General features: G+C 47.9%; 1 protein-coding gene across 1 annotated transcript in view; it reads left to right on the top strand.

The window, feature by feature from the left end:
- The window catches only part of CHRDL2 (chordin like 2), a 63,341-nt gene that overhangs the window by 30,804 nt on the left and 5,919 nt on the right, over positions 1–26,618 (top strand). The window contains exons 4-10 of the mRNA XM_065423381.1: positions 650–792; positions 9,657–9,750; positions 11,730–11,785; positions 13,808–13,979; positions 15,335–15,529; positions 19,005–19,187; positions 26,223–26,315. Of these exons, the coding sequence (XP_065279453.1) occupies positions 650–792; positions 9,657–9,750; positions 11,730–11,785; positions 13,808–13,979; positions 15,335–15,529; positions 19,005–19,187; positions 26,223–26,315 (936 nt within the window). The remainder of the gene's footprint in view (positions 1–649; positions 793–9,656; positions 9,751–11,729; positions 11,786–13,807; positions 13,980–15,334; positions 15,530–19,004; positions 19,188–26,222; positions 26,316–26,618) is intronic.

Below are 26,618 nucleotides of genomic sequence, written 5' to 3' on the forward strand. Positions count from 1 at the left end.
AAACCGTGTTGGTTTTCATCACTCCCCTGCTCCAAACTTATAGCGCTGCATTGTGGCTTAGACAACGTGCTCACATAGGGATGGATGTGGGGTGTTAAGAATCCTCCCTTACACCCGTGTGCAGGCTCCCCGGGGCAGACGGGCCACGTCCGGCGCATTGGTGGGGGTAGGGGACAGAATCCAGCCTCCCCTTATTCCCTGCCCCCTTCCCTGCATTGTGGGGAAGAACGTGCTGCCGGGGCAGGGAAGCAGCCGCTCACTACCTTCTGAAGCCAAGGGGAGAAAGGGAAGGAATGTGGCTTCCTTATCCACCAGTCCTTCCCTTTTACTATGGCGTGTCTTTGGCAGTCTAACTCTACTTTTAAGATTAACAATAATCTCACAGAGAGGCAGAGCAAACTGTCTTTATGGGCTCCCTTCCAGGCGGAGATGGCCCAGGCCAGGCTGGATCCGGGCCTGGGGGAGGGCTGATAAAAGTGTTCCGTGTTTACATCTCCCCTGGAAGATGGTCCCAGCTTCCCATTATTCAGAGCAGTGTCAGTGGAGTGGAGTGGATCTGTTTAGCGTCAGGGTTTCAGGTCCTGCATGCCGGGCCTGGGAAGCGACGAGACTCAGCCGGGCTGTTGCTGTTCCTCCTCTCCCCCTGTAGAGCCGCACACGCCGTCTGGTCTCCGGGCGCCTGTGAAGTCTTGCCAGTACAACGGGACAACCTACCAACCAGGGGAGATGTTTACCACGAGCGAACTCTTCCCTTCTCGGCAGCCAAATCAGTGTGCACAGTGCAGCTGCTCCGTAAGCTATTTTTGAATCAAAGGGAGTCGCAATGCTTTATCTGTCAGGTGGGCATGGGTTTGAAGGGGGAGGACGTGGTCAGGGAGTGCCAATCATTGTGTTTTAACCTTTATGTCGCTACAGCAGTATCACAATAATCTGACCAGCTATTCCAGCTCAGCTCCGTAAGGGGTGCTCCCACCGGGCACGGCTGGCCTGGCAATGTTATTCCCCATGAGCTGATTCTGGTAGCCATCCCCATGTTGAATAGTACCTCGCTCCATGAGTAGTCCCATTGGCTTCCGTAGGACTATTCAGCGGCGTCAGGTAGTGTATCAGAGCCTGTCCCTTTGGATAGGAATTCTGCTCTTACACTGGTGTAAACTGGAAGATCTTCCATTGCAGTCAATGGAGTCACAATGGAGTAAAACCTGCATAAGTGAGAGGAGATTCGGATCCTTCCCCGTTACATGAGAACGATCAGACTTGATGAGAGACAGGAGTTCTCTGGCCGACTGACACCTAGGACTGGATTCTGATCTCTTACACTGGTGTCAATACAGAGTAATCCCATTGATTTCAGTTGAGTCTCTCTGGGTTTACAACACGGTATTGAGTCAAATTCAAGGTCTCAGTCCTTGTCTTCAAGGTGCTCACTCAATGGCCTGGGCCCATGTCACTGGGCTGGTACACCCCACCACCCTTTGGGGAGAGTGGTGAGGCCATTATAACCCCGCAGCTGAGTCTGGATGACTGCCCTTGGCTTCTGAGCAGTACAGTCTAACGGTCGGGGTTAATAGGGTGCCCTCCCTCGCAGAGCTGCATGGCCTAGTGGCCAGAGTCAATATGGATGCCCTCCTCTGCAGGGGTGTGTGGCCTAGTGGCCAGACTCAATAGGGCTACCCTTGACCAGCAGGGCAGCGTGGCCTGGGGCAGGAGTGGCTGGAGAGGTGGGCCGTGCCTTGGGGTGGTGGCAGCCAGGGTAGGGGGATCTGGGCCCTCCCTACTCCATTGGGTCCCAACCCAGGGCCCTGGCGGTGGTGGGGTTGCCCGCCACCTGCTCAGTGGGGATCCTACTAAAACATGCTAAGCCAAGCCCCGGTTCTATGTCTGTTTCCCTGTTAAGTTCCCCAGGGTTATTTCCTACCCGTTCCTCCGTGGCTAGTTGTCTTCGAGTCCCACAGCCTCTCCTCTCTCTGCAGCATTGGGTGCCTAAGGGTCATTGGTCATCCCTGGCTGGCTGGCCTCTACAAACTGGAGTGTCAGCGGGTCCCTCCACAGGAGCATGCAGCGCCTTCGCTGGTCAACCCCGACTGAGCTGAGTTGCTCCCTTTAATATCTAGATTCCAGCTGGAGCATGCCCAGCAGAGATGAGGGGGCATAGTCTCCTTGGCACACAGAGTGTGGTTAACCCCTGCAGACCAGTGTGGGTCTGGTTCACCCTGTCACAACCCAGGATATCTAAAAGAGCCTATAGCTCCAGGATGAAGACCAGGTTTGACAACTTCACTCTGGCTTGATAGAATTTAAAGCTCATCTATTCAGAACTTTCTCAGGCGGTGGTCCGGGACTGTGAGATGAACTCCCCCAGCATCTAAGAGTGATCGCAAACCTCACCACCTTCTGCTCCCAGTGCAAGATGAACTTCTTCCACTTGCCTTCTCTGACATGAACACAGAGCAGCATGGACATTGCAAAAAATGCCCCCATAACACCCCCAAACAAAACACTGCACTGCACACACAATTCTCCCAATGGGGAGAGGTTGAGAGAGAGAGAGAACGAGTCACACGTGACACATGTTGGTCACATCACTTAATGCACGACTGGAAGACGCTCAGACACAACAGAGATCAGGGAGGGATATGAATCTGGCTAGAACAGAATAGAAATAGAATAGTAACCAAGAGCAGAATCTGCCCATTGAGTGTGAAGATATGAAGAGTGTATTAGGACCAGATTTTAGCCACCCTGCTTACGCTTAGTATTTTCCTTCCACAAGCAGTCACCATTGTTTTCAATGGGACTACTCGTGAAGTAAGGTGCCACTCAGCGTGAGTAAGGATGGCAGGTCTTGGATAGCAGGACTTTTCACCTGGGAAGATGAAGGGCCCTCCAAAAACTTCTGACCATACCCTGACTAAATAATAGCTTCTTAAAAGATCCAAAAGATCCACCCTGCTACCAGTGCAAGATTGCTCCTTACTGTCCGTTTTCTAGTGCCTTGTCCATCTAATTGTAAACATCCAAAGTTAAGACCAGCAGAGGGGATGGCTTGGAATCACCCATTGGAGTTCACCACAGAGACCTTGCTGGGGTAGAAGCATTACTGTATAGATGGAAGCACTTGGAAGAGGAGGCTTGGCCGTACACCAACGCCTTCGCAACACGGCTCCTGTGTGCTTAGAAATCCACTGAAGCCATTACGTTACCACGCTAAAATGCAGATTTCAGTGAGAAGCAAGTTACTGAAGCCCAGAGCAGCACTGCATACCTTAGTAAGTTACATTGCTACCCAGGGCTTGCTTTACAGCCATGAGCTTGGGACCATTTGTGGCAGAAAACCCTGCCAGAGGCTGTATCTTTTGCTTTCAAGGCAGATTCTATAGTGAACTACTGTGATTCTCCTCAACTGGTGACCCCAGTGTTGTGGGTGTTATGACCCTCTGGCATTATGAGGCATTGGCTGTGAACAGACTCCTGTCATCAGAGATAGTCTTAGCTACTTTGTGTGATCTCTGTTTAGCTGCTGAAGAGCAAATCATTGGTAGTGGATCATCTTGTCTTTCAGTTTGCAAACATTGCCAATGGGCATTTGATGAATATTTTTCTTCCCAGAAAGCCTGAAAGCCCGGGAGCAGACTCAGACAGGGACTTGGCTTGACTCTGGTAGCCTTCTGCCACAGTGTTTTACCCTGTCTTTGCAACAGATAGTGTTAATGGCCTGTTGAAAACCACATCCCAACTCCCGTTTGCTTTTCGAACTCTTTACTAGACTGGCGAGCGCACAGTTTGTCCATTGTAAGGCCCAAAGATGGATGTCTAAGGTGTGATGATGCCAGTAAGCTGAGTGTCTGGGGATAGATTGAGTGGCTTCTTCTCATCTTTCCCATTTCTCCAGGAGTAGAACATAAAACTGCAGAGCAACAACCACTCTAAACTTGGAAGACATATGGTAACATTCCAAGCGTCAATAACCTCTCTCTCCATGTCCCAAAGCCATAAAAAGGAGAGTTCTGTACAGAGATTGCTTTCATTCCATTTATTATATAAAGATATTAAAGGGGGCCAGATGCCTTATGGGGTTGTAATAGGGTGTGGAGCCTTTCAACTCCAGATCAAGTTCAGCATGAGAGCATCCAGAAGTCGTTACTACCTGAAGGTTCTTGGGAAGACTACGTGGAATGAGCTCTTGGTCTCAGACCAATTCCTAATGGATGGGTCTCCTCATCACATTGGACAGTAGCTCCCTTGTTGGAAGTCTCTGTGGAGAAGCCAAGGACTGAGTAAGCCATGGACAGTGGGGATGGTAAACTAGTGCTAGTACTGCCTGGGTGTCGCTGTTCTATAGATAAATAGAAGGGGCTTAGTCTTCAGGACTGTCAATTTCACATCGATCAACTGCAGTGAAATCACGCAAAAATTCATTTGAAAAAATATGAGGGCTTGATTTGTTGTTGTCTTGCACCATGTGTAGTCATTTACCCCTGCGCTAACAGGGCCAGGTCCTTGGTCCTCACTAAGGTGCCTTACACTTAAACTGACTTACTCAGTATGAATAAGGATGGCCAAACCTGGCACATAGAGATAGACACGAGACATACAAATTATATAACTGATGGGGCTGGTTCTTCTCGTATTTACACCAATTTTATACCAGCATAACTCCTGATTGATGCCCTTGCTGATGAGAGGAGAACCAGACCCAAAGGTTGTGTATATATTTGTATGTGTGAAATATATACAAATGGAGAGGGATGCTTCCGTCAACAATTATATATCACTGCAGCATTTGGTTTTACTGTCTCATCTGCTTTTTGTGACACCGCTGATCAAGAACTCCCAGGTTTGTACGTACTTGCTAGATGCGTTGGATTGCTTTTCTCTGGTTCTCTGTTTATTCAGTGGGATAATTTCTTGGACGCTAAGGGGAAAATAAAATGATCACAATGAAGCCAGGCACCAGTAGGATTGTGATTGGTCTTGTCTAATATTGCCAGTTGCTGAAACAGCTGCAGGAACAGCTGGTCTAACTAACCTCTTTGAAAACTGCACCAAGTGCATGGCCTTTGGCATAAATTCTTTTATTTATGGCATTTGCCTCTCTTCCACTTGGCCCATACATACGCAGCTTTAAGCAGCGATCTGACATTCTCAAGGGTAAATAAGGAAACAGTCATCCGTGACCTAAAAACAAGCAAGGGCCAAATTCCAGCAGCACTGAAGTCAGTGGAGATAGTCTGGATTTACATCCCTGACCCAAAAGCAGCATTTGGCTCAAGGCTGTCTTTGCTGAGTGGAGTCCCAGGATATTAGAGAGATGAGGTGGGGGAGGTAATATCTTTTATTGGACCAACTTCTGCTGGGGAGAGAGACAAGCTTTCGAGCCACACAGAGCTCTTTTTCAGGTCTGGGAAAGGTACCCAGAGTGTCAAAGCTAAATACAAGATGGAACAGATTGTTTAGCATAGTAGTTACCACGTATTCTAAGGGACCATTAAGATAGCGTGGCCTGTTAACATCTCTGAGGTCCTAAAACAAAAAGAGGGGGTTAGTGGTTACAGATTGTTGTAATAAGCCATAAATCCAGTGTCTCTGTTACATTCATAACTCTGCTAGACACAAAAAATCATGGACTGAACAGAGACACTGGATTTATGGCTAATTACAACATTCTGTACTCACTAGACACTGAGGCCATGTCTACACTAGCAAGCTTACAGTGGCACAGCTGTACCAATAAATCTGCATTGCTGTAAGATCGCTCATGTAGCCACATTATGCTGATGGGAGAGAACTCGCCCATTGACATAATAAAACCACTTCCACGAGCGGCGGTAGGAGAGCGTCTCCCGCTGACATAGCGCCGTGCACACGAGTGCTTATGCCGGCGAAATTATGTCACTCTGGGGCGTGTTTTTTCACAGCCCTGAGCTACAGAAGTTTTGCTGACATAAGTGCCAGTGTAGACATGGCCTAAAAATCATGGACTGAACAGAGACACTGGATTTAGGGGTAATTACCACAATCTAACCCTAACTAGCTTTTTCACATCCCCGAGTGAGGTAGTTATCCCGATTTATGTCTGTAGTGTAGACAAAACCTGTGGCTTGAAAGCTTGTCTTTCCCACCAACAGAAGTTGGTCCAATAAAGGATATTACCTCACTCACCTTGTCTTTGTTGAGCCCTGGTCTACACTACAGAGTTAGATCGATGTAAGGCAGTTTATGTAGACCTAACTCTGTAAGCGTCTACACTCCAATGTTGCTCCCGCCGATGTAAGTCGCCCACTAAACTGACTTAATAACCCCACCTCCAAGAGAGGCATAGCGTTAGGTTGGTGTACTTAGGTCGACATAGTGTCAGTGTAGATGCTGTGTTGACTATTCTGGCTGTCAGTGCCTGGCAGTTGACAGTCAGAGCCCCGCCACCTGGCACTGACAGTCGGAGCTGGGCTCCAGCTCCAGGGTATCAGCCCGGCGGGGCTCCAGCTGTCAGCCCTGGGCGGTGAGGCTCTGGCTGTCAATGCCCCACACTGACATCCGGGACATGCACTCCTGGTGAGGTCGTGCACCGCCGACAGAAGGAGCTAGTGTGGACACGCAAAACCAATTTAATTACTGCGGGGGCCGTATATCGACGTAACAAAGTCAACTTAGTTTTGTAGTCTAGAGTGGTTCAGTTCAGATCCATTGATTCACAAGACTTGCTTCCTTCTTATCCCCATTCACCTACACACCACACCCTTGTCTGTTCTCACCTGGCAGTGGAAGAAGCTGTCAAAGGATCTAGAGATGTTCACAGTTAGTTTAACTATCCTCAGTTGGGATGCTATAGGTACAATGAAAAATATCCCTGACCCAATGCAAGGGGGAGAGGTCCCTGATATCTAGGGGCCTGGATGGTGTAAAAGCCTCATACCATCTCTCTCTGATTTCTAACTTGCATTCTGCATAATGGGCCAAATTCAGCCATGGGGCAAATGGATGAAACTCCATTGTCTGCAGTGGAATTGTGCTTGCTTACAACAAGGCTGAAGTTAGCCCATTATTCAGATTTATCCATAGAGCACTGATCTTTTCCAGGCCACCTCCTACCAATAATAAGTATTGGTGAGTCTAAACCACAAAATCCATCTCTGGATCCAGATTACAGATTGTTGGAAGCGCTTGGTTCTGGGGGTTTGGACTGACCCAATATAGAGATAGAGCAGAGCTGTGAAATTTGGATCCAGATCTGGGCTCAGATTCCAAACTCCATTTCCCATCTGGATTCCCCACAAATCTGGGGGTGAATGGATATGGAATGAGAACGTGGCTGGCTATGATGCTGGTTAAACATGGCTGTTGCTAGCCGGCGTCTAGCCCAGTTTTCCTAGTCAATTGGGCAGAGACGTTTTCCCCTGAGAATCATGCTCATCAAACCTGGCTATAATCAATTCCCTTCTGTAGCAATGCGAGACTCACCGTCGTGTCACCTCCTGCTGGTCGTCTGGGAATTAGGTCTTTTCCAGCATACGGAGCGGCCTCTGCAGGCCAGTGGCTCGCTTGCCGCTGGCCCCGTATCCCTCCCGGATACCAGTGCCTCTTTACCTCGGAGTTCTGCCCCCAGCAGTACCCCCGTACTCTGGGTTTCCCCTCCCAGGGGAACCCCCCAACCCTCTAAACCCACCTTGCCACAGTGGCTACTGCCAGTCATCATCTAGCCCCCGCTCACTGGGGCAAACTGCAGTCTGTAATGGCCACTCATCATTGGCAAGGAGGTTGGATCAGCTGCTTCTGCCTAACCCCGGGCTACACCTCTGCAGCCCCAGTACTTCTGTAGGCCTTCACCAGGCCTGCAGCCTGGGGGTTTACCAGGCTGGAGCGCCCCAGCTTCCTTTGCCCTTCCCCAGCACTGCCCCACTTCAGGTACCTTCCTCTCAGGCAGCTAGCTCTTCCCACTCTAGGGCTAGAGTGAGACCCCTCCAACTTCTGGCCCACAGCCCTCTGATCAGGGCCAGCTGGGCCCTGATTGAGCCGGCCACCGCTGTGGCTGCTTCCCCAATCAGCCTAGCTTGGCTGCTTTTAACCCCTGTTCTCCATCATGCAGTTTTCGTAGCACAGTTCTCAAGCCCAAGATCTGACCACACTCATCAGAAATATGCTAGGACCCTGCTAGTGAAATCTGTTTATACAGTCGCACGGTGGCAATTGTTGTTGATGTGATGGCAGTGCTAGGGGTGCACTAGGCACTGTTCACACACTGTAGAAGATCAACACTGTCCCTGCCCCAAAGAGTTCCCATCTCAGTGTGGGCAGGGCCCTACCACGCACACTCATTTGAGCATGTGCTATAAAATACAATGCAACACTGCTTGATTCTGGTCCTGTCTGGTGGCTGGGGACTGGTCATGATTTCTTTCCCTAGTGGACAAAGACTGCAGAGACTGATCCTTAGGTGGTGTCGATCAGTTAAGCTCCATTGAAGTCAATGGTGTGCTATCAGTTTACACTGGATATGAGTCAACAGTGTGCCCTTGTTACCAAGAAGGCTAACGGCATTTGGGGCTGTATAAGTAGGGGCATTGCCAGCAGATCGAGGGACGTGATCGTTCCCCTCTATTCGACATTGGTGAGGCCTCATCTGGAGTACTGTGTCCAGTTTTGGGCCCCACACTACAAGAAGGATGTGGGAAAATCGGAAAGAGTCCAGCGGAGGGCAACAAAAATGATTACGGGGCTGGAGCACATGACTTATGAGGAGAGGCTGAGGGAACTGGGATTGTTTAGTCTGCAGAAGAGAAGAATGAGGGGGGATTTGATAGCTGTTTTCAACTACCTGAAAGGGGGTTCCAAAGAGGATGGATCTAGACTGTTCTCAGTGGTACCTGATGACAGAACAAGGAGTAATGGTCTCAAGTTGCAGTTGGGGAGGTTTAGGTTGGATATTAGGAAAAACTTTTTCCCTAGGAGGGTGGCGAAGCACTGGAATGGGTTACTTAGGGAGGTGGTGGAATCTCCTTCCTTAGAGGTTTTTAAGGTCAGGCTTGACAAAGCCCTGGCTGGGATGATTTAGTTGGGAATTGGTCCTGCTTTGAGCAGGGGGTTGGACTAGATGACCTCCTGAGGTCCCTTCCAACCCTGATATTTTATGATTCTATGATTCTATGACCAGCTGAGGATCTGGCCCAAGGACTGTACACTTAGAAACAAAGCTGGGGAAGTGTGCTCCAATATGACAGCGATACCTAGCTCTTCTATAACACTTTTAACCACTACATCTGAAAATGCTTTACAAAGGTTAGGTTCATTAGCCCCATTTTACAGATGGGGAAATTGAGGCACAGAGCGGGAAGCAATTTGCCCAAGGTTACCCAGCAGTCCAGAGGCAGAGCTGGGAATAGAATGCTGGTCTTCTGAGTCCCAGTCCACTAGACTACATAGATTGAAGCTGGAATGGAGTAATTGCTAATTATACAACAGCTGCCGTTATTGCTATAGCAAATTGAGAGCCCTATCAATCCATCCATTTTTAAGAACTTCCCACTGAAATCAAATAGTGAAATCTGCTTAAAAATCAATGGCACAATTTGGCCCCTGGCTATTAAACACTAAGTATCACTGTACTTGTCAGGACATTGTTAATGCCGATGATGCATCAGGTTGTTTTTTGTGCTTCCTAGGAAGGCCAGATTTACTGCGGCTTGGTGACCTGCCCTGATCTGCTGTGCTCCTCTCCTCTAACTGTGCCAGACTCCTGCTGCCAAGTTTGCCAAGGTAACATGGGAACCAGTCCCTGCTGCTAAGTGAGGTCTGCTGTCAGGTCAGTGGATGGGAATCGCAACCCTGGCTGTTAGCCAGGAGGGGGAATGTCGCACTTATTAAATACGACTTTGAAAATCCATGCTGTAAATTGCACAAATCTCTGCCTCCGTGTCACCAGCAATGGTCAGAGAGTCTGATGCATTCAAAGCCTCTTGGGCCAAATCCTTCTCTCTTCCAGCAGTGCCCCTCCGCTGTGTACTTGTGTGGAGTGTAAGTCGGATCGGTGTCACGGCCTGAGTCGTACTCCTTGTTTTACTGGCGCTGTGATATTATGTTAGTGACATGACATCCTCCCGGAAGTTCATTTCTCAGACTCGGGAGAGGCTGCTTTGATGGTGGAAGTACGACTGGTTATGACTATTATTGTCATTGCTCTGATAAACTGGTGAAAATGCCACAGTGGCATAGTCATTCTCAAGGGATAAAAACACCCTGAGGTAATTAAGAACCTCAATGGCATTTTCTGCTTGATTCTCCTCTCACTCGATTCTCCCCGGTGTAGCGCTAGTGACTTTACTGTCATTCATCTAGATTTACACCAGGGTGAGTGGGAAGACAATCAAGCCCTGTATTTATATGTAAAATTCAGAGCAGGGAATCAGGCCAGCAGTTTCACATCACGCTGTTGCCTTCTACTGAAATAATAAACAGCTGGAGGCCCCAGTTTTGCTCTGTTACACCAGGGTAAATCTGGAGTAACTCCACGGAAGTCAGAGCAGTCTGTCTGAGAGCTGAAACTGGCAGATGTGTTGCCAGCAGCCACCAGAACTGGTGTGAGACAAGCAGGGTTTTAGATAGAGAGTGCCACCGTCCCCTTTTCATATGTAATTATCAGGGCTACTCTGTACCCCAAACTCTTCAGGTGCCAGTAGCATGCCCAGTGTACCGTGTCTTGGAGGCAAGCACTGTAGGTGCCTCAGGTAGGCTGTGTAGGCATTAGCCCTGGGGGTCTCCATAACCACTCAGACCCACGGCTAAGGGAAAGGTTTCTGACAGATAGGACTGGAAGGGAGAAGGTTGTAAATACCCGAGGTGCAGAGGTTTAAAGTTACTGCTTAAAGGGAGCAATAATGGCTCCTGTTTGGGTCCCTGGGGCAGTCCAATGGAGTGAGGGTCAGGGCTTTTCGGGCCTAGTGCCCGGGGATCCCTCTCCCATCCAGTCTCTATTCAAGCAAATAAGCATTGTGGGTTTCCAAGCCAGGCTCTGTTAGTGTCTCTCACTGGGGCCCCTCTGCACTGGCTCCCTCCCATCTGCTGCTGCTTCCCCATAAGTCCCACCCAGACCTGTACCCAGCTGTGATGACCAGCAGTCACAGCCTGTTCCATATGTGGCTCTGTCCACAGTTCCTGGGGTCTCTCTCCAGCTCCCTCCTGCCATGCAGCTCCCACCCCCAGACAGCCTGGCCACTTCCTACTTCAGGACCTTTCCCGTCCCTGGCCAAGGGAGAGGCAAGTGCTATGGGGATGGGGCTAATGGGAACATAGTCCCTTCTTAGCCAGGAGGAAGGGGATGTACAGTGGGGAGGGAGCTGCAATCAAAAACCTCTGGGACACTTTAGGGGCAACATTTTCTAAGGTGGTGGAATGCTCGCTATAGCAATACGTTTGGAACCGACTTTTGTAGCTATAAAGAAAAACAACAGCAACAAAAGTTTGGACTGATGAAATGAAAGAACCAGGACATTTCAGGAGAGCCTGGGATGTGGTGACACAAGGACTGTCCCCATAAAACCAGGATATATGGAGACTTTAGTGGAAACTAATATGCCATCCCATTGATGCTCACATTGTATCTGTGCCCTGCGGCCTCCTTTAGTGATTAGAGCATGGTTCTCCTTATGGGAGCCTCCTACACCAGAAGCCAGGTGCTTGTTGAGAGTAATTCCCATCTTAACCTTCTGCGTTTCCTGTTGTAACGTTGTGTTTTACAGACGGTTCCTATGAGAAGTCAATGGACGAGGAGCCCCTGCAGTTAAACAGAGGTGTTGTACGTGATGTTTACATTTTAACAATCCAAGTGTCCCTTCTAAAATAGACCACATCACCATTTCATGGAAATCCATGTTTCTGCAACACTTGCCCTTTAAGCTGTTCTTCTACCAAAACCCAAACCAAACCCCCAACAATAACAACAACAAAATTCACCCCAGGCAGAGACTTTATCCCAAAAAGGGAGACGTGTCAGAGACTCCATGAAATCTGCTAGAGACTCCATTATGCTATTTATTTTACATGGAAGTTGCTCGGATACTGTGGAGATGGGCAGCAGGATACAACCCTGGAACAAACAGTGGCCTTCACGCTTCAGAAATGTCTGGAAGTCCTTTCTGAATGCAAAGGAGCATAGAGATGATGGCCCAGTTTTAGCTCTGCTCACCACTCCAGACCAATGGTCCATCTAGCTCAGCATCCTGGCTTCTGACAGTGGCCAGTGCCCAATGCTTTAGAGGGAATGAACAGAGCAGGGCAATTATCGAGTGATCCATCTTCTGTCGTCCACTCCCAACTTTTGGCTGTCAAAGGTTTAGGGACACCCAGAGCATGGGGTTGTGTCACTGAGCAGCTTGGCTAACAGCTATAGATGGACCCGTCCTCCAGGAACTTATCAAATTCTTTTTTTAACCCAGTTATACTTTCAGTGTAATGTGGGAGCAGAGAGGTGTCAGTAGTTGCACACTTGGTTACTGGTAGGATTAGGAATAGAAGCCAGGTCTCCTGACTCCCAGTTCAGTGCCTTAACCACTTTACTGCTGATGTAAAAAGAAAAAGCACCGCTGGCCACTGGCATAGTCGCCATAGCTCAGAACAGGTTTAAATGATATGGTGGTTTAAATGCTAGAGGCAGTCGGAGCCTTGTCTACATTAATGCCTCCCATTGGTGCTGCCCCTATTGGAGCGACGCCAGGGTTAGCTGCAGAAAACAGCCAGGGGCAAACACAATCTAATTCCCGTGCAGTGATAGCAATTGCTTTTGCTCAGAATACTGGTTTCTCCCCTTTCCCTCGTATAAATTGTAGCCCGTTCCTCCCAGAGCATGGCAGTCAGAGCCAGAGCTGGATGGGAGCATGTTTTCCTAATGCCTCGCTGGCTAGTCTTTGTATCCACACTACTGGGGAGGAAAAAGTGAGCTCCTGGCTCCTTGAGGTTGATTCATGACGACGTTTCGAGTTGGATGACCAATTCCAGGTTTGCAGGATTAGGTCACTTACAGCTTCTTGTCCTTACTCTTTCCCAAGCCCCATGGCCAAAATGCCAGCACCACACCTCTCCAATCTATAAAACTCCAGAAATAGCCACAAGGAGATCCTTTGTGCTATGTGTCTTGTCCCATTTTTCTCTGGAATCCCAAAGCCAGGAGCAAGGTATTCCCATGCAGTGCAGGATTACCAATCTTGAGAGAACATTGACTTTTCTGCTGGCCTGCGGCCTATATTGACCTCGGGGCTGTGTGTGTGTGTGTGTGTGTGTGTGTGTGTCCCGGGGTAAACACAGAATATGACCCATTGACTAGGTTCAGAAGCCAAGAGTAGCTTTGCTAATGTCAGACATGGTATTTGACTTGACGCATGTCCTGTGGGAGTGGGATTGAGTGGCAGGAATCGAGGAAGGGTAGCAAATTTCAACTCTACCATTATTGTGAGTGTTACGGTAGCACTTAGAGGCCCCACCGAAGATCAGGGCCTCATTGTCGTGGGCGCTGCACACACATAGTAAGAGAGAGTCCCTGCACCAGAGAGCCTGCAATCAAAACAGACAAGACAGAAGGAGAAACAGAGGCACAGAGAAGCGAAATGATTTGCCCAAGGCCACCCAGTGGCAGAGCCAGGAATAGCACCCAGGTCCCCTGATCTCTATCCACTAGACCATGCTGCCTCTTTAGATGCTCAGCATTTCCCCCTCACAGCAAATGTGTGCGTGACTTTGAGTTAGCATTTCCCATAAAGCGCCGCAGACAGAGCAGCCGAGCTGCCAGGTACTCAGTAGTATCCTTGTTTCCGGCCTTTCACAGAGACATTCTCAAGACCAGTGCTCGGGGGATCTGGTGAGCAAGAGATTGCTTGGCGGGACGGCTTCCACTGTGATCAGTTCCTCGCTGGAGTTCATTCCCAAGGGCTTCAAGCCAAAAGGAGGCGGAGGTGGCACTACAGTGAAATTCATCTTGAAAGAAAAGCACAAGAAAGGTGACGGGCTGTTCATTCCTGGGGGCGAGGTTTCTGCATGTTCTCCGGGAAGAGGGCATGTGGGGGGAGGGATAGCTCAGCGGTTTGCATTGGCCTGCTAAACCCAGGGTTTATGAGTTCAATCCTTGAGGGGGCCATTTAGGGATCTAGGGGCAAAAATCTGTCTGGGGATTGGTCCTGCTTTGAGCAGGGGGTTGGACTAGATGACCTCCTGAGGTCTATTCTATGATTCTCAGCTGGCTTCTGGAGCGCAGCAGAATCCAGTTAATTGGCAGCCATATAAACAGCAGACTGGGTGGTGGTGGGGGGTGTCACGTCTGCCTGTGACAAGTCAGATTAAATGCCATGCCTGGAGTGGTGAGCCCCTCACATCTCTCTAAGGGGTCAGCTCATTACTGGTGGCCAGCTTGTGCCTCCCAGATGCATCCTCCATTCAGGGAACTACCTCTTCCCAGGCAAAAGGAGAGTTTGCGGGAAGGGTTAGCTTCTGTGGCCTCCTGGGACAGGGATCCTTGCAGTGGGGAGGAGCAGGTATGGAGCACAAGGTCCCTCCACAGGCTCCCTGGAAAAACTGCAGAAACATTTACACAGCCTGGGCTGGGACTGTAGTAACTTTTCTGTGGAGCTGCCCCTCGCGTTAGTGGCAGCAGTGGGCTAGTTCCTGTCAGCACAGCCCTGCCTGGCGTCCTTCTCCAGGAGAATCTCTGGGGAAACTAGAAAGTGGGGAGAGGGAGTGAGACAACCGCTGCAGCCTCCTGGAACTGTGTGGGAAAACTCGGGTAACTTGGTGATGCTTTCCTCCTCCAGCTCCCTCCTGGGGATTTGTCTCTAGGAGGGGACATTCTGGCCCTTGGAGGGGAGACCGCCAAGGAAAAGTCAGAGTCCACAGCAACTTGTGTTGCAATTCAGTAGGTGGCGCTCTTCCCTCGGAGTAGTGCTGAACAGATGCATGTTACTAAGGAGCCCAGCATTCTTTTTTCAGATACAGTCCTGACATGCTCATTAAAGATCTCAATGCAATTTATGCAGGCGTAGGGCTATTAGCCCAACTGTCCTGGCCAAGTTCCAGCTCTTGTAGCTACATTCAGCTGCTTAAATCCCCCTTATAGTTTCATTTCCCTATAATTTTCATACTCACCTTCTGTCCTGAAGTATTCTGTAGTATTGCTGCTGTCATGTTGTTCCCCAGAGGGGGTTGCATTGCAGTGGTGGGTGTTGCAATCCCTTTGACAAAGTTTGCCTGTTAGTTTGGTAGTTTTGCAAAGTGCTTTGAGATCCATCAGGATGAAAGGCACCGTACAGAGGTACAATACGATTATTATTATTTATTGTTACCCTTCTCTCTTTCTCTTCAGCTTGCGTTTACAATGGGAAGACCTACTCCCATGGAGAAGTGTGGCATCCCGTCTTCCGACTGTATGGAGTCTTACCATGCATCCTGTGTACCTGCACGGATGGGATCCAGGACTGCCAGAAGGTTACGTGTCCCAAGGAATATCCTTGTGAATATCCTGAGAAAGTAGAAGGGAAATGTTGTAAAATATGTCCAGGTACGTGGGAGAACAGATAGACTATCCTCCCCAGCATTCGCTGCTCTCTCCTGGTGTTTTGCCTTCATTTATTGCTGGCTTCCCTTTCCTTTGGCTAGTTTTAATGCCCCAATCCTACGTATGCACTGGCTGAACTTCAAACAAGAGTAATCATGTGACTTCAGTGGACTAAGCACATGTATGTGTTAACAAAATTAGGGCCTTACTACGTACATTAACACATGGACTTTTGTGTCTCCTGATTGGATTCTGGTCTTTTTGTGAAAGCTTTTTGGCTTGAATCATAGGGATTAGAGATGGAAAAGACCTGTGAGGCCACCTGATCCGCCCCCCCTTCCAATGAAGGACTGTTTCCTAAGTTATGTCTCTCTGTACTTCATTTAGCTTTAGAAGTTTAGGCAATGGAACTTCTCCCACTTCTTTAGGAGTCTACTTGGAACCAAGGGGCAGGAATTGCTGAGTGAAGTTGTATGGGCTGTGTTCTACAGGAAGTCAGGTTAGATGATCACAGTGGTCCCTTCTGACCTTGAAATCTATGAATCTCACCGCTAGGAGCTTTTTCCCAATGTACGTTTACTGCAACTTAAATACTTTGCCGCAGCCTAAATGATTCCTCCTAGGCCCTTCCATTACTCGTAGGCTGTTATCACATCCCTCCCACTTCGTCACTGGTTAGCCATGTCACATGATTTTGGTATTGACTTCCGTGAGGAGAGGTTGGGAGCTAGGGTTCGTGGGTTCTAGTCCCAGCTCTGCCACTGATTCATTGTGTTGTCTGGGGGCAAGTCACGTTCTGTGCCATAGGCGCTCCCATTTGTAAAACCTCGCTGTGCCGCAAAGGAGTGGTTGGGAGGCTTGCTTACTTGTTGGGCAAAAGCTCTGAAAGGTGCAACAGGGTGCAGTTTGCTATCACTAGAATCAGTGCAGTGCAGATGGTGGTGCTATGCCTCCTCTATTGGGCCGTCTTGGTCAAACATGCACTGATTTTAATGGGGGGGGGGGTGCCTGCTTTAGGACTATGGAGGCCAGTGTTGGCAATGGTGGAGGAGGGCAGGCTGGGTACACCCCTGTTAGCATCGTGCTAAATCCAGACAGCTAGCTGAATGCTTATGTTATGGTCATTGCAAAACACCGCTCTGCTTTTCTCTCTCTCTCAGGATTCCGATGTCATTTATATCAGTGTAAATCCATTGCAGAGGAGGGAGATACACCGGTGCAGGACTGGTGTGAGAGCAGAATCAGACCCCATATTCTCACTCCTAAAATAAACTCCCTGTGTTTATTTATAACCAGACTTTCTCTGGAGTAGTGTGAAAAGCTTACCAGCCAAAAGGGCGAGAGAACAAGGCGAAATTCAGCGGTGGGAGGGAGCTCCTCTGAGTTCCAGGGACCTCAACCAAATGCAACAAACCGGCTTCCAAATCTGAAAGCGAATTCTTAATTACTGCAGAAGCCAAAAATTGACGAAGCAGCACGTTCGCTTGGGAGTGTTAAAAATTGCCCAAGGTTGTAAATATCCCTCCAGCTACCACCCTCCCAACTGACAGGGCAGGCCAGATTCAGAGGTGACGTGTAAGGGAGTGTGGGTGACACCTCAATAAGTGGGTGTGAGTGAATATAAAGGGGGCTGATTCTGATCACACTTATACCTGGGGCCCGATCCTGGAGCTACACTGTGACGCACCAGCCAAAGATCTCGCCCCGATTTTACTTTGGGGCCATCCCATTGGTTTAATTGAAACTATTCCTGATTGGCTGGGGAAAGTGAGATCACAAGCAGGCCCAGTGAGTCTGAACTGGTGGAAATGACATGTCAGTGGGCCAGAGGAGAGGGGTGCAGCCGGAAAAGCCCCTACCAGGCAGGTGTCGGGAGGTGCCAATTCAGAGTGGCTATGTCCAGGCTGGATTCTCCTCTCAGATACAATTATTTAAATCAGGAGTCACCCCACTAAAGTCAATGGAGTTACCCGGGTAAAGCCAGTGTAAGAAGCCCAGGAGAGTAGCCCACAGCTACTTTAATATACACCTTCCTCTCATTCAGTGCTCAGGACAGGAAGATTTGCTTTGTTTTCCTGGAGCCCATGCCCCAAAAGCACGAGTGACCCCATTAATAACACTGTACAGAGCATTTGTCTTCTAGAGTCTCAGTGCCCCTCTCCCTTCCCCCGCAGGGAGGTCCAGCAGATGACCTGCAGATGGGGACTGATCAGTCCCACATGGTCGGCCAGTGTGTTACATACACCTCCAAATGACTAGTGTAGACCGACATAGCTTTGCTGACTTCAGTGGAGCTGTGCAGATCTACAGCAGCTGTGGATCTGACCCAAAGATTGGAAAATCATCCCCCACATTGAAGAGTGTCCAGATCCAGGGGTTTGGTTTGAGCCCTACTTTATCCCCGCTGAAGTCAATGAGGGTAGGTCTACACAGCATTTTAGAGCAAGCCTCCCAGCTCGGGTTGACAGACTTGGGCTGGTGGGGCTTGTGCTAGCAGGGTAGACAAGCTGTGTAGACAGCGCTTGGAAGTTGTAGCTCGGGCTCTGAAGTCCCGCCCCCCTTCCCTAGATATACCCTAAGAGACCCTCCTGGGTAGAGAGAGCAAATCAAGTTTGGGGGGAGGAATAGCTCAGTGTTTTGAGCATTGGCCTGCTAAACCCAGGGTTGTGAGTTCAGTCCTTGAGGGGGTCAGTTGGGGATTGGTTCTGCTTTGAGCAGGGGGTTGGACTAGATGACCTCTTGAGGTCCCTTCCAACCCTGATATTCTATGATTCTAAGTTGAGACCCACTGACAGGATCTGAGATGAGAATTTTGCCTGGTTTTGTTTTGGGAAGGTTTTCAGTTTGCTGCTACCTGATCCCTATCACCTTCTGTGTACAACACAGAGGCTGTGAATCGGAAAAATAACGGTTTTTAACAATCCACATGGCAAATAACAGAGAACTTAAAAAAAAAACTACCTTCACCATTGCTAACGCTAGGGTACGTCTCTATCTCAGCATTCAATAGCAATATGGTCATGGTCTCCATCCACTTACAGAAAACTAAATGGTCTCCTTTTAAAACTCATCATAATATTCGGTGCTCCTGATTTTCAGATAGTGCCTTCAGACTCAATTATACTACACTCAGAGGTGTGACTGGAGCTTGAGTAGGCATATCCATGCTAGCTTTGCTCTAGCTAAAATTAGCAGTGAAGACACAGGCACGGATCCTGGCATGGACTAGGAATGTGAGGACATGCTCAGGGTTCTGGGTGGGCTTGAACAGCCCACACTGAAGCCTGTGGTGTTGAGTCTTCACTGCTAACTAGATCAAAGCTAGCTCAGGTATGCCTACCTGAGCTGTAATCACACCTCTGATTGCAGTGTGGACTTGCTCTGAGTCGTAAATAAAAGGCCTGGTCTACATTCTTTGTGCCACTCTTATTGACTACATAGCTGCGAAACAACTAATGCTGACTTTGTTTGTGCCTAGATGCCAAAGTCAAGCCCACGGATGAAATAAATACCCCCAGATGTGCCAAGAATCTGAACAGGGTATCGGTCTACATGTTTGTGCCACCCAGCTCCGAGAGCCCAAAGGAAGACCTGAGAAAAATTGCAATCGAGAAAGACTCTTCTGAAGAGGTGGAAATTTACAGCTGGAAACTGGTAAAAGGTGAATCTGGTGAATGAAACCAGCAAAGGATTTTTAAGGGTTATTTGAAGGGTCATTGCCATACCTGTTTAGTGTCCTCTCCAGCTTTGGCAGGAGAATCATGTTTTTGGCTTCTTTCTGCAATGCTCCTACCTAGGTAACCTCAGTCTGCTGATTTGGAGACATCTCCATGGTTAGCATTGGTTGTAGGTAGATGTGTCTGGTAACCCCATTGTACCATAGACCTGATGCACAGTAGTTGAGTAAACCAGTCTGGATGAAATCTGACCCTCCTTCAGCCATTGCCCTTGAATTCACACCAAACCCAAGGTGAACTCTTTCTGATATTCAAAACAGTTCCATTCATTCCTTTTCATTTTTGCCTGAGCCGTGTCCTCTCCATCTTCCATCCCAAACTGAAAGAGCAAACGTTGCAATACTGCAATAAAGCTCTTCTCCTGACTTACATACTGACTCAACAGGAAGCAGCAAACACTGGAAATCAACATCACACAACATGTCAAATTCTCCAGACTCGATGGATTTGGATCCAAACTTTTGAATACTGATCTGACCCAAAACTCTCAATTTTTGAGGCTGAAGTATAGCTAATAAGCAGTAAAATGAGGGGAGACCTCAAATTAAAGACTATACATATAGTACGGTACCGTGCAGTTTCCTCAGCTGGTATAAGTCAGCGTCACTCCACTGACTTCAAATGATCTACACCAATTTACAAGGAGACTGGAAGTCCTTTCCAGTCCTACATCCTCAAAAACAACGAGGAGTCCGGTGGCACCTTAAACACTAACAGACTAACATCCTACGTTCCTATTTACACCAGCTGAGGATCTGGCCCACCTGACCTGTTAGCCACTGTCCACTGCCCATTGTAATTCACATTCTTGATTTAGTAGATTGGGGTAGGCAACCTATGGCACGTGTGCCGAAGGCGGCACGCAAGCTGATTTTCAGTGGCACTCATTCTGCCCAGGTCCTGGCCACCGGTCCGGGGGGCTCTTCATTTTAATTTAATTTTAAAAGAAGCTTCTTAAACATTTTAAAAACCTTATTTACTTTACATACAACAATAGTTTAGTTATATATTATAGACTTAGAGAAAGAGACCGTCTAAAAATGTTAAAATGTATTACCGGCACGCAAAACCTTAAATTAGAGTGAATAAATGAAGACTCGGCACACCACTTCTGAAAGGTTGCCGACCCCTGTAGTAGATGATTGCTTTGTGGATCACCCATAATAAACTGGAACAGGCTAGAAGGCTCTGGGTGCTTGAAAATGGAGGGTATTATTATATCAGAAGATCTCCATTTCAGTTGTTCCTTATGGTTCACTAAGCTCATATTCTATCCATACCCATAAATGCCTTCTTTCTTACATTGGCCAGGTTCTTCTTCCTCAGGTGACCTCTATAATATATAATATAATATGAAGGCTGTACCGATGTAGGTTTTAATAAGGACACCCATCACCATGGTATCTGAGCTCCTCCACTGGAGTACCCATCCCTCCTAGGTCTGTCTCTGTCTCCAGCCATGGATGCTGAGATTCACAGGCACTGAAGGATTGTCACAGTTTGAGACATTGACTCAGGATATCGGGCCAAGTTCATGAGCAGACACTGGCTGCTCATCATTGGTTGGCAGGGGTCATTACCAAAACAGTGCATGGTGTGGTCCTCCCACCTACCAAGGCCAAATGCTTAATGCCTCCAGGGAGCTTGCAGCTCTGCCAGCCAAGACAGGGAAAGCCCTCATCCAAGAGTCCAGCTCTGCTCTTTTGCTTGGCAGCATAGAGTGTTACTGCTGGGAGACTGTGTGAGCTCAGGCACGTATGGATTCCACCACTACGCTGTATTTCACTTGAGTAACAGAAGAAGATTTGTGGGTGCAGGGAGGCTGGGAGCAGACCATTGGAGTTCATCCACCTCGCTATTGTGTGTGACCTGTAGTATTTCTCACCCCTAGGTGGTATTATTTATTCCTGCTTTGGTACAGTCTGTGTCTACACATCACTTCAATTATAATAGTATAGGGCCTGATTCTGGGCCTGTGGAAATCAGTGCAAACTTTGCCATTGATTTCAGAGGGCGCAAGAAACACACTCTTCATGTGTTTCATCTGAGGATCTCAAAGCACTTTGTAAATACAGAATCATAGAAATGTCCAGCTGGAAGAGAAATCCAGAGGTCATCCAGTCCAGCCCCCTGTGCTGAGGCAGGATTAAGTACACCTAGACCTAACATCATGTTAATTTAGTAAGCATGGCAACACCCTTGTGAAGCAGGCGAGTGCTGTTATTTCCTAAGGCATTATAAAGCACTGGCATTGATTTTTAAATTCGGTTTCTATGCACTGGGATGGGGCTTAGAGCTGGGGGCAGAGAGCAGAAAGAAGTGGGCTTTGAGGAGACTGTTGCAGGAGCCGGGGGATGGAACTTGCATGATATAAACGATCCGTCCTTCCCTTAGCCCCCTGCCGCCATTGCTGTCACTCCCTAGCGGGACTCCTGGGGAGCAGATTAGAACATAAGAACGGCCGTACTGGGTCAGACCAAAGGTCCATCTAGCCCAGTATCCTGTCTACCGACAGTGGCCAATGCCAGGTGCCCCAGAGGGAGTGAACCTAACAGGCAATGATCAAGTGATCTCTCTCCTGCCATCCATCTCCACCCTCTGACAAACAGAGTCTAGGGACACCATTCCTTACCCATCCTGGCTAATAGCCATTAATGGACTTAACCTCATTGAATTTATCCAGTTCTTTTAAATGCTGTTATAGTCATAGCCTTCACAACCTCCTCAGGTAAGGAGTTCCACAAGTTGACTGTGCGCTGTGTGAAGAAGAACTTCCTTTTGTTTGTTTTAAACCTGCTGCCTATTAATTTCATTTGGTGACCCCTAGTTCTTGTATTATGGGAATAAGTAAATAACTTTTCCTTATCTACTTTCTCCACACCACTCATGATTTTATATACCTCTATCATATCCCCCCTTAGTCTCCTCTTTTCCAAGCTGAAAAGTCCTAGCCTCTTTAATCTCTCCTCATATGGGACCCGTTCCAAACCCCTAATCATTTTAGTTGCCCTTCTCTGGACCTTTTCTAATGCCAGTATATCTTTTTTGAGATGAGGAGACCACATCTGTACGTAGTATTCAAGATGTGGGCGTACCATCGATTTATATAAGGGCAATAATATATTCTCCTTCTTATTCTCTATCCCCTTTTTAATGATTCCTAACATCCTGTTTGCTTTTTTGACTGCCTCTGCACACTGCGTGGACATCTTCAGAGAACTATCCACGATGACTCCAAGATCTTTTTCCTGATTCATTGTAGCTAAATTAGTGCCCATCATATTGTATGTATAGTTGGGGTTATTTTTTCCAATGTGCATTACTTTACAGATAGATGAGCTGAGCCCGGTAGTCACGTCACAGGGTGGAACGCACACACTGTTTTTTTCTGTCCCTGTCTCTTTTTATTCAGGCTGTTGATAAGACTGTTTTAGGGAGCATTTTAGCAGATTTTCTCTCTCTCTCTCTCTCTCCCCTCTCCCCGCCCCCCTCCGGAAGTACTGGGTGAGGCTCTCTGGCCTTTATGCAGGCCAGATTAGCTGATCAAAATGATAAATTTTGGCTTTGAAATCTATGATTCTGTGAAAAGTAGCAATTCTCACTGTCTCAGAGACACAGACCCATGTACCTTGTTGGCCAGGCCTGTGTCAGCTGCCATTCTCTCTCTCTCTCTCTCACGCATGTATGCTGCTGTCAGAACTGTGTAGCACTCTCTATAGACACACGCTCGGGGCTGTGTCAGTTCACACACAGACGCACACACGGTTTTCTCACATGGCGAGGACTGTTGCTGTCCTCAGGACAGCGGAGGGCCCTTTGCCCACTAGGAAAGGTGAATGAAGGAGAAAAGCAAGGATCCCCTCAGGAAGCTGTGCTCCTTAAGAGGACAGGACGTCTGTCTCTCTCCACCTATCTGCTAACCCTGCTGGATCCTCTTAGCCCCTCACACAGAAGACTTCTTCTCTGTGAAGCCCCTGTGGGTCCTACTGAAATGGATGCTCCAGTGTGATCCATAATCTACTCTGATCTTTTATAGCTAAGAAAGTTCAATGTTTTCTAGTTATCTAACTAAGGAACTTACATGGCCCCCATCACCAAAGAAGCCGAGCATCTTCAAACTCCCAACGTATTTCTCCTCACACCACCCCTGTGAGGTAGGGCAGGGCTGTTATCCCCGTACTACAGATGGGGAACTGAGGCCCAAAGTGGCTAGGTGACTTGCCCAGGGTCATATGGGATGTTTGTGTCAGAAGAGGAATCAAACACAGGTGTCCCACAGCCCAGGCGAGGTCCCTGTTCACTGGACCATACTTCATCAAGTCATTCATTAAGCCTCTAAGCACTCCGGTGAGGGAGGTATTATATCCATTTTATACAGAGAGTGCACTGAGGCTGCCCAAAGCCACAGATCAGCTCAAAGGCAGAGCCAGAGCTAGAAATGGAGGCCGAGAGTCAGGACTAAGGCTGGGTGACTTTTTATTTTGGCTAATAGTAAACTCACCAGAAAATGCATTTCTCTGGGCACTGAAACTATTTGTGAATTTAGGTCAAATTCGGCAAGTAGCTTTGACTGAAAAAAACGGAAAACAAGAATCTTGGAAGTGTCCGAAATGTTGAGCTGAAATGACAGTTTTTAAAAGTTTCGTTTGACCTGAAGGAAATGTTTTCAGGTTTTTTATTTCATTGAGAAGAATTGAAAAAAAACCCCAACACCTCAATTTGGGTTTGAAATTAACCGATTTTTTCTTCGGTTTTTCAATTCAGCCACCAAATTGAAAAATCAAAAATGATTCACTCAGCTCTAGTCACGCCGTTGAGTCCTCTGCTTCAACCACTAGCGGACACTTCCTCTCACATCCCAAACCAGTGGACACAGAGGCTGCCCTTGGCAGAAGAGAGGCTAAGTGAGAGGGTGAGGAAGGATGTTCCAGGCATACCTGGCACGTTTGTCAGCACTTCACTACATAATATGAACGTTATAATACCTAATCCATTTTAAAGGTCATTTCCATTGCTAAATACATGTTCTGGTTTTCTTGAATTAAACAATTCACTCAAACGCCTCCGCTCGCATTCTGACTCTGGCACAAAAGAAGCATAAATCTATATAGAAATATTTTTATATTTCCTAGTCAAGCTACATTTCTAAACTGGGGGATTAAAAAAAAAATGTTGGCTGCTGAATGCCTAGAAAAATGAAATATGAATCAGCATCAGCCAGTTCCATGGACATGGGAATGAGGGGGTCTGAAAGGAGGGGTGCAGAGATGAGGCTGGAGGTGTTTGTCAGGAGGGCAATGAGAGAGAGAGAGCCCTGTTATTGTATTGTTATTGTCTGTGTTATGGTAGCAGCTGGAGGCCCCAGCTGAGATCAGGTGCTAGGTGCTGTACAGTGCAATGGGGCCTTGGCCTTGGCTGGGGTCTCCAAGTGCTACTGTTATTAGTTATTCCTATTATTACAGAGATATTTTGAAATCATGATAACTCAACGCAAGTTTTTTTGTACCTTCCTCTGAAGTATCTGGTGTTACGACTCTTGGAGACGGGATAATGGACGAGATAATGGGATGCGAGCAGGGCCGGTTCTGGCTTTTTTGCCGCCCCAGGCAAAAAAGCCTCCCGCCGCGCCCCCCGCCCCCCAGCGCGGCAGGGGAGGGCGCCGAGCCCGGCCGGGGCTCCGCTCTCCCCAGCGGCCAGAGCGCCGGGGGGAGGGCGGCGAGCCCAGTCACGGCCCCGCTCTCGGGCCGGAGCACCGCGCCGCCCCCCTCCAGGTGCCGCCCCAAGCACATGCTTGGTGGGCTGGTGCCTGGAGCCGGCCCTGGATGCGAGGAGTTACAGAGGGATCTCTCCAAACCAGGCGACTGGGCAACAAAGTGGCAGATGAAATGCAATGTTGATACATGCAAAGTTAGGCACATTGGAACAAATAATGCCAACTATACGTATACTACGAGGGGTTCTAAACCAGCTGTTACCACCCCAGAAAGAGATCTTGGAGTCACCAGAGATAGTTCTCTAAAAACTTCTGTTCAGTGCACAGTGGCAGTCAAAAAGGCAAACAGAATGTTAGGAGCTGCTGGGAAAGGGATAGATAATAAGACAGAAAATACCATAATGCCACGATATAAATCCATGGTGCGCCCACACCTTGAATACTGCTGCAGTTCCGGTTGCCCCATCTCAAAAAGAATATAGTGGAACTGGAAAAGGTTCAGAGAAGGGCAAGAAAGATGATCAAGAGTATGGAATGGCTTCCATATGAGGAGAAACTAAAAAGATTAGGGGTGTTCAGCTTAGACAAGAGATGACTAAGGTGGGATCTGATAGAGGTCTATACAATCATAAATGGTGTGGAGAAAGTGAATAGGGAAGGTTTATTTACTTTTTCCCACAATACAAAAACCAGGGACCACTTGATGAAATTAATAGGCTGCAGGTTTAATACAAACAAGAGGAAGTACTTTTTCATACAACGCACAACTAACCTGTGGAACTCATTGCCATGGGATGTTGTGAAGGCCAAAAGTATACCTGGGTTCAAAAAAGAACTGGATAAGTTCTTGGGGACAAGATGGTCAGGTGTGCAACCCCATGGTTGAGGTGACCCTAAACCTCTGACTACCAGAAGTCAGGGGTAGAAGACAGCGGCGGATCTCTCCATAATTGCTCTGTTCTGTACACTCCCCTTGAAGCTCTGGTAAAGGCCACTGTTGGAGACAGGATACTGGGCAAGCTGGGCCATGATCTGACCCTGTATGGCAGCTCTTGTGTTCTTATTAGATGGACCACAGGTCTGATCCAGCTTCCACTGTTTCTGTGTTTTTACCTTTCTAATTAGCTAACTAAAGAGAAGGGTTTTTTGTTGTTGTTGGTGGTGGGGTTGTTCTGTTTTAAAATGGAGCTGATCTGTAAGCTATAACTGGCTGTAAAATATTCATGCCAATCATCTCTGTCCCCAGGAATATTTCATTTGATACAGATCAAGAAGATCAGGAAACAGGAGTTCAACCCAGAAGCACAGAACTTTAGGCTGATCACCAGAACAAATGAAGGTACAAATAAAAAACAAATCTTTACTTCTGTAATCTCCTGGCAATAGTGGACTGGGTTCTACCGATATGTGTTCTGGACTCATTAGTCATCCCGTAAAGATCTTTTTTACCCCACTGAGCAAATGGGGGGAAATAAAATACAGTGTGAGCAAACTGACTTGTCCACATTTAACAAGGGGCACAGACTAAGTGTCTTTAAACATGTGCACAGTCTGCTTTGTTACCAATCACATTTTCACTTTATAATAATACTTGAAAGGCCAGCCAAGTTCCTTCAAGTGGACACATGATTACGCAACCCAA

The sequence above is a fragment of the Emys orbicularis genome, chromosome 1 (assembly GCF_028017835.1).
Source record: "Emys orbicularis isolate rEmyOrb1 chromosome 1, rEmyOrb1.hap1, whole genome shotgun sequence".
In the NCBI taxonomy this organism is placed as follows: domain Eukaryota; kingdom Metazoa; phylum Chordata; order Testudines; family Emydidae; genus Emys; species Emys orbicularis.